This window comes from Malus sylvestris, chromosome 10, assembly GCF_916048215.2.
Source record: "Malus sylvestris chromosome 10, drMalSylv7.2, whole genome shotgun sequence".
NCBI classification, from domain to species: domain Eukaryota; kingdom Viridiplantae; phylum Streptophyta; class Magnoliopsida; order Rosales; family Rosaceae; genus Malus; species Malus sylvestris.
The window spans coordinates 20,451,471-20,459,850 of record NC_062269.1 but is presented as its reverse complement, the minus strand read 5'-3'; the positions used below and the strand labels follow the sequence as shown (position 1 = coordinate 20,459,850).

Below are 8,380 nucleotides of genomic sequence, written 5' to 3'. Positions count from 1 at the left end.
TTTCGACGGTACAAGGATAATTTTATTGATAAATAAAAAAGAGGTACACCTAAGTAAGGGGATATAAAGCAAACCCCTCATAATACAAGAAAGAATGATAAAAAAATATATAAAAAAGAAAAAAAGACATAAACCTTACTATTCTAGAAACAAAAACAACAAAAATACAAGGAAAAGATGGGGAGAGAGGGGTTAGGTTTCCTCACTGGCTTTGGGTCTGCAATTTTGCAATAAACTCGTCGATGTTTTTGTCAGAGCTTCCGCCTTCATCCACAGCTTTACGGGCCAATTCTTTCCATTTCGCAGCGTTCTTCTGTATTTCTTTCCCTCTCTCCCCCTCCATTACTTCACTTATACATTGTTTTACTAGTACTTGTCTTACAACCCCTTTCTCATCAGTTGGAGCTCTAACCCCTACTTCCCACACATCCATAATGTACTTGGCATTCGTATGCTGGTCACTCCACTGTGGCAATGCCACCATCGGAACCCCCAAACTCAAAGCCTCCAAAGTTGAGTTCCAACCGCAATGTGTGACGAAGCATCCAACCGCCTCGTGAGCCAAAACCTCCATTTGGGGGCACCACGAAACCACTAAACCCTTCTCGGATGTCTCCTCGATAAACCCTTTTGGGACCTTGGTTGCTTCTGATTCTCTAACCACCCACAAGAAACTACTTTTGCTCCTCCTCAAGCCCCAAGCCAGCTCCTCCATTTGTTCATCTTCGAGTTCTGCTAGGCTGCCAAACGATACATAAGCTACGGAACCTTTTGGCCTCTCGTTTAGCCATTTTATGCAAGCATCATTGTCTGATTTGAAGAGGTTGACACTGTATTCTTTGTCATCTTTGAGTCGCTTATTCAAGTAGTTGGACGGTATAGTTGGTCCAACGGTCCTCAATCGCCAAAGCTTAGCCATCCAATCGACCACCTAAGCAGAAAAATTAATAGCAATTAGTTTAATTTATACTTGAACTAATTAAAAATTAATCAAATCTATGGAACTGTGAGTCAAAATGAGTGAGAGAACTTCACAATGTACTCACTTGTTCTTCCAAGTCATAAAAGGTGTTGCACAGGACCCAATCAGCTTTGTCGACATTCGACAACTGACCCACAAGCATTCTGTAGACAGCTGGGCAAGATCCACAATCGGAAACAAACGATGGCAAGTCCAAAGGATCAAGCGCTGGCAACCCGGGAAGCAAAATTTGAGACTGACCATCAGCAAGAGGAAGCTTCAACAGCCCTCTGTGGACATGGTAGTAGACATTGTCAACGGCACAAGACTGAGTGAAGAAAACTGCCCCCGCTATTCCAAGCTTCTTGGCAACATCCAAAGGCCAAGGCATGAATGCATCATAGACAACACAATCCACGGGGGACCCTGAATTCGAAAGCTTCTCAAGAAGCTTGGCCAAGGTTTTTGACCCCACTTGCCAGAACCTCTCCAAATAGATGTCTATGTTTGTGTCCCCTTTCCCAGTATCATCGAAGCCATCGGAGATGGTCTCCCAAGCTGCGCAACTCGATCCTGAGCTGTGCATTGTCTTGTAGAGAAAGCGAGTCGTCACGAGTGTGACTCTCACTTCTTTGTGATCTAGAAGCTTGGCAAATTGGAGCATCGGATTAATGTGGCCTTGGCTCGGATAGGGTAAGATCAAGCAGTGAGCTTTGTAGGCTCTCAGCTGTCCTTTCTCCATTTTCTGCTCCAAACTTTGAAGCTTTGCACGGAAATATGTTTGAATATTTAGGCGAAAATGTAGAAGTCAATTGTATAGGAGGAGGAAGATGTAGTGCACAATCGGTCCACGAAACTGCAGATGTTGTTTCCTTGGCAGGCAAGTCATACTTTATACATAGGATAATTTGGAAGGTTCTTGGTTTTGAACCAAAGTAATTTGGATACGTCTCTTTGATGCATATTTAAAAGGTCCAAAAAGAGAAATATGGTTCTTGAAAACCTATTCAAATCATGAAAAAGAAAACTTTTGTACTCATTGCCGTAATTAAAAAATGAAAAAAATAAAATAAAATAAGTTATTGTGAATACTATTTGTCATCGACTAGGCGACTTTTCTAGTTTTGATTTTCGGTTTTCTTTTGTTTTATCTTAATCTGTTTCTTAGTTTTGCTTTGATTTGTTTAATCTAATGATTAAAGAAAAGGGTGGCGTGCAGAGAGAGAGAAAAAAAAGTGTATTTAAATCATTTTTCAATTATAATTGTTTTAGTCTTTGGGGGTTAACGTTTTATATAGTGCCAAAAACATAAACCAAAAACATAAAGAATCGTTTCAAATTAAGCAAGTGAAGATGTTGATTGATCAATAAAGAAACAGGAATTTCTCCTAGGACTATGTTCATTGAACAAAAAACGTAAGCACGTAGACTTAAAAGAGAATAGTGGAGTAGCATGTAAGAGCATCTACTATTCAAGATGCAAAAGAGATGCAGAGCCGGTTTAAAATTGTTTTTGGAATGACTAAAAACGCTTTCATTTGCATTTGGCCAAAAAACAAAGAAGTGCTTTTGGCTCGTAGAAGTGCTATTTCTAAAGAAGTACATTATAAAAAATATAGCATCATAAATATAAACACACACAAAAGATCAAATCCAAAATTTACATCTCTAGTTAAGTTCATCTCACAGGAGCAATAACAACATTCATATTTTTCACATCAGGAGTAGGGAGATTGTCTTGCTGACTAAGAATTAGACACAAAACAATGTTGGATACACTTACAGCCACTTGGTTCCGCGTTCTTTAATTTTCGTGCTAAGGCTTCCTCACGAGTTACGATTGTAAGGAGCGAATTATTGAGGACATGAGATGGGGCATTTTCGAATGTTAAAGATGCGGAGACTTGAAGTTGGTAAGAGAGTGAGATTATTCTTTAACAACAGCAGACTACAAAACTAAAGATTAATGACAGACTTTGAACATTTGGTTCGATTCAGTCTAACGAGAATATTACCTAGAAGTTTATAACCGATCCAAAATAATTGAGTCAAACAACCCTATGTGCATGGTACTAATTGAAACATCGTATATGAAAACCATATCATTTTAGCACCAGCAGAAACCAGTAAGAAACTAAAACAATGCAGCAGAACAGCTTATATGCACATGAAGACCAAAAGGTCATCAACGTAACAACTGTGGATGCAAATTTCCGCATTCTTCTTTTTGGACGAAAATGCACCTTCAAAACAATTAACACCTTAGGTTAAGGCCAAGAGCCTACGCGCCCATGATGAATTGGGGGGGGGGGGCTTTGGCCGAAGAACCTCCGATGCCAAAGTTAGAATTTGAGGGAAAAATGTTCAGAGAAATTTGGAGAATTTTGCAAGAGAGTTGGAATTAGGTTTTTGGAGAAATGAGGTGGTATTTATATGGGTGTGGCTGACCCCCTTTGGAGATGAGAACCGGCCACATATGGTGGTTTTTGGGTGTAATTGCAAGATAGTATGTCAAAATAATATCTTGCAATCAATTAGGAAATTAATTAGAAAATTAATTTTAATTAGGAAATTAATCAATTAATTTAGGTAATTAATCATATTTTGAATGAATAATTGAAGGTTACCTTGTGGAGAGGATTTGATGAGGATGGATGAAATAGGTTTTGAATAAAAACCTATTTTGATCACCTTTGACCTTGATTGTGCCATGATTGTTCGCTGCTTACACGTAGAAGTTCAGGCGTGCCTCGAGGGTAATATTGTCTTTTTTTCATCCAAAAGCACACGTGTCGCCTTTATAATTTTCTTGATTATTTTTGACTCCACAACAACGATATCCACATTAACAAAAAGAAAATCGAAGACAGATATAACTGATGATAATCTTGTCTTTAATACAAGCTGGAGATTAAACAAGATGCATATTAGATTATGCTTACGAAATATGAACCACTTCAGTTCCAGCAACTTCCAATTAAGCCACCATATTAGATATCGAACCGTCCCAGATTACCAATGGGTGAAAAATTATGCCGCAGTTCCGAGGTTGTTGTAGAAGAGAGTGTGCTTATCCAGTAGGATCAATAGCACCAAAGTGTGGAAAACGGTCACTACTGCTTTCATTTGTTACTTCCCAGTCGCAGTTCCCTGATAGGAGCATATTTATGCGACTTAGTGAGCTTGTTCTTGTGCATTTACGTTGTGTTTTCTTAGTTAAATTAGTCTTTTAAGCTAGTTTCATGTGTTTTCAGGTTTTAAGGGCAAAGTATGCAAAACAATGCATTTTGAAGCCTTTTGGAGCAAGATTGAGCTTGGAATGGATATCTTGTGCTTGGAACGAAAGGAATGGACGAGAACAAAGGAGTCCTAATTGTAGAAGGATTCCTAATCAACGAAGGATTCCTAGTTGAACATGGATTCCTAGAAGAATGAAGATTCCTACTCAAACAAGGTTTCCTACTTGAAGTAGGAAAGTTAAGCCTAAAGTTTCCTATTTTGGGTTGATCTTTCCTAAACCTAGATGGCCTTAAGTTTCAGCAACATTGGTGGTTTCTTAAGTGTTTTTGGACACAAAGAAAGGTTCTAGAACACTTCCTTATCCTTGCTGTGGTTTATGTCCTATTTCCCTTTGGTTTTGGGCTTCTAGAAGTCCTATCCTTTCCCCCCCCCATACCTGCCGCACCTATTTCAGCAAGGAAACCTCTTTTCCTTGCCTTGCAAGGCATTCTAGAAGCTTTATCCTTCTCATTCATACATGCCGCACCTATTGGACTTTTCCCCTTAGAATTCTGATTGTTTAAGCCATTTTCCTGATGGATTTGGGTTCTCCAAGTCCACATCTGATTACCCTAGGGTTTTAGGTGCCTATATATACTCATATTTCAACCTTGGCCGAATTACCACCTCCCATATACATCAATTCACGCCAGAAACATAATCCCCTTCTCTGCCGCAGCTTTGCACCACCATTCTCCATAATTCCTGCCCTTAAACACCCCTTGCCGCACCACCCATCAATCCTAACCACTACCATACGATCCCCCATCCATTCTACGCCATTCATAACCCCAAAACCTGTCCCCAAACTTTGTGCCGCAGCAAGGAAGAAGGAGAAGTTCGTGGATGCACCTGCTGTCCAAGTTGGAGTGTCTAGGCGTTCTCTTTCTTTGGATTTCAATGTCTAAACTTATTTATCTTTTCTTTGTGCGTATGAGGAACTAAACCCCCCTTGGCTAGGGGGGATTCGAAACCATGTTTATGCTTGCTATATGATTTGATTACTTCTAATTGTGTTTCATAAGTTGTGAATTCAATTTGCTTATCTATATGAATTAAAACTGATTTGTGTGTGTTGGTTGAGAGTGCACGCTTAATTTTCATGCATAAATCTAATGCTAGGATATAAGGGAGTTTCACCTAATCGTTATGAACTTAAATTCGCAAGTAGTAAAGGTTGTTGATCACAATCGTGTTAAGTAAATTCTTGGCATAAGTTTCATGCAATTCATAATAACAAGTGCCTCATCAATGCTTATGGTTTTCATAGAACTTAATGATTCGTGCTTGTATCTCTATTATGCAATTCATGTAGGGAACTTGTGGGGAATGCTTTGGGTTGTCGTATGCAGTCATCCAATTCACTAACTTTAGGAACATTTGAGGGTTAATTAGTGCAATTCACGGTTAATCTGGGGCATTGAGAATTCATGGTTTATTGAACGCAATTGGAAATCGTTTTGTATGCAAGTGTGACATGTGTGGAGAAGAACCCCTTAGCTAGCTTTCCATCCATTCACTTTAATCAAATTCGTTTTAAAATCTGTTTTAGTTTACAAGTTTTTGTTTTGTTTTCAATTTCGTCAAAACCAATTCCCCCTTTATTTTGAAGTGTTATATTAGTTAGAAATCAATTTAGTTGTGTTTTTAAGTGTCTTGAGTCAAGTTATAACCTATTTTCGTCCAAATTTGTGTTGGTGTTCAAAACTTCCCAGATTGTGTTTTTAAGGCAGTTTTGAGTGTTTATGTGCTGTTTTGAGTTTTTTGGTTTGTTTTAGTGTTTTAGAGTTTAGTTTGCATTCTTTGAGTCTAGTTTAGTGTTTTGAACTTTTTTTTTACGTTTTTGAGTCAGTTTTCAAGTGATTTCGCAATCCCTCCTAATCCCTGGCCTAGAACGATCCCTACTTACATACTTTGCTACAATTGATAAAAAGAGGGTTTAATTTGTGTGCTTATATATTTCGCATCATTCCCTCTCCTTTGCTACTCATTCCCAAACTCTTCAACATTCTTTTTCTTCAACAACGCATCATTATTAGCATGATTGAGCAGCTCCTTACAAACACAATTATTCGATTCGATTTGATTTTGTTGGAATTTAGCACTAGCTTTAACCCTTCAGTTATGCAATGAACTCGTCAATGTTTTTGTCAGAGCTTTCACCTTCATCAACCGCCTTTATGGCCAATTCTTTCCATTTTGCACGGTCCTTCTGTATTTCTTCCCCTCTCTCTCCATCCATTACTTCATTTATACATTGTTCTATTACTTCTTGTCTCACAACCCTTTTCTCATCAGTTAAAGCTTTAACCCCTATTTTCCACACATCCATTATGCACTTGGCATTCGTACGCTGGTCGTCCAATTGCGGGCCACCATCGGAATCCCCAAACTCAATGCCTCCAAAGTTGAGTTCCAATCGCAATGTGTGATGAAGCATCCAACCGCCTCATGAGCCAAAACCTCCCAATGGGGCACTATGAAACCATTAATCCTTCTCGGATGTCTCCTCCAAGAACCCTTTTGGGACGTTTACCACTTCTGATTCTTTAACCACCCACAAGATATTACTATTGCTCCTATTCAATCCCCAAGCAAGCTCCTCCATTTGCTCAACTTCGAGTGTCACTATGCTACCGAACGATACATAAGTAACATAAAAAAGTAAATTCTTTGGAACTTACAAATACTAAGTAAGAATCAATCTAATCCAACCCAACACAAACTAGGCTTCCCCATTTACTAATTCTTCTAAAATTATACAAATTGGTTCTATTATAAAATATATAAAACTAGTTCAATTTCGTGCTCCATGATACTCTCGATTCTTTTGTAACCTTCACCTCCCTCGCATGAGTAAGAAAGTTGCACATATTTTTTCAAAAAGTATTAAAGTCAATTAAGTTGCATATTTTTTTTAAAGTAAAAAATATACAAAACTGTTGCATTCCTATTAGATTAGGAATGCGATTGTGTAAATCCTAGTATATCTTGGAATATCTCTTATATTCTTAATAGGAGTTGATTACCTATTAAATGTTGTAATCCTAAAGGAAAAAGTTTTACCTATCCTACTACTATAAATAAAGACACAATGGGGTGGAATAGAACACATCCACAATTACACATCTCTCTCTTCTCTCTCTATGCCGCACCTTCCCTCTCTCTATGGCCTCCATAATTGCTCAGTAAATTATGCTTACAACACGTTATCATCATACTTTTGACGCTGCGCTAAAGAGAGTTTGATTTTCAATCAGGGGAGTATTATGTTTTAATCATTCTTTTTATGATTAATTTATTATTTTGAATTGATCTACATGCTATTGATTCAATTTAATTTTTCTTTGTTGAACGTGATACAATGCATTAGAGATGCAATTCCGGCTTTCCGAGATGGATCTTCTACAAATTCAAAGGCTTTTGTTGTTTTCTGCCAATCAAGTATGCTTAAAATAAAGTAAGATATTTGAAATGACAAGCATGAAAACATTCCCCATGATGCATGAACCCCTACGATTATATTTTCCTTTCGATATATATATATATATAGTGTGTATGTTCATATATTTGTCAATATATATATTTGTTTCATGCATCACACAAGAAGCATATTTAGGGTTTCCTAAACCCTAAGGGATTTTGAAAAAAAAAAGGGAAATTGGGTATGGTGCAGCACACCCACCGCACTATCACTATGGACACAACACCTAGGCCACGACCTGGATTTCACCTCGGCATGGCCTTAAGCCCCGAGCCTATGCACGCTGACCTTGGCCCGCATCCATCTCACTAGCCCAGTTGGTTGGGCTTTCCTTCCCTAACCTGCATGCCGCAATCCTTATGGTTGCTGGGCTTGTGCAGTAGCCACGAGCCTGCAGCCCTGGCCTTTGGTTTACTACCAGCAAGCCTAGCTTGCTAGGTCATGTGTCATGACCCATTGCTTGCCATGCATGACGCCAGCTCAATGCGGCTGGGGTGTACCTCGCAACCCGCAAGCTTTTAGGCTTGCTTCCGTGCCATCCCCATAATCCAAATTGAAACCTAGCTGCGGTTGGGGTTTCACCTCACCCCCATGACCTGCAGTCACTCTCGGGCCCTTTTTGGGCCCTGCCTTTTCTACTTAAGGCACCCAACCCG

At 38.9% G+C, this 8,380-nt stretch overlaps 1 protein-coding gene and 1 pseudogene across 1 annotated transcript; both read right to left on the bottom strand.

Annotated features, from left to right (window-relative positions):
• On the bottom strand, positions 1-1,761 carry LOC126586960 (mogroside IE synthase-like). The gene is made up of 2 exons (XM_050251917.1): positions 1,047-1,761; positions 1-931 (listed from the first exon to the last, which is right to left on the bottom strand). The coding sequence occupies exons 1-2, from the start codon at positions 1,701-1,703 to the stop codon at positions 203-205; spliced, it is 1,386 nt and encodes a 461-aa protein (XP_050107874.1). The 5' UTR covers positions 1,704-1,761; the 3' UTR covers positions 1-202.
• A 4,601-nt stretch (positions 1,762-6,362) lies between these two features.
• Positions 6,363-6,848, bottom strand: LOC126584310 (UDP-glycosyltransferase 74C1-like; annotated as a pseudogene).
• Between the last annotated feature and the right edge of the window lie 1,532 nt (positions 6,849-8,380).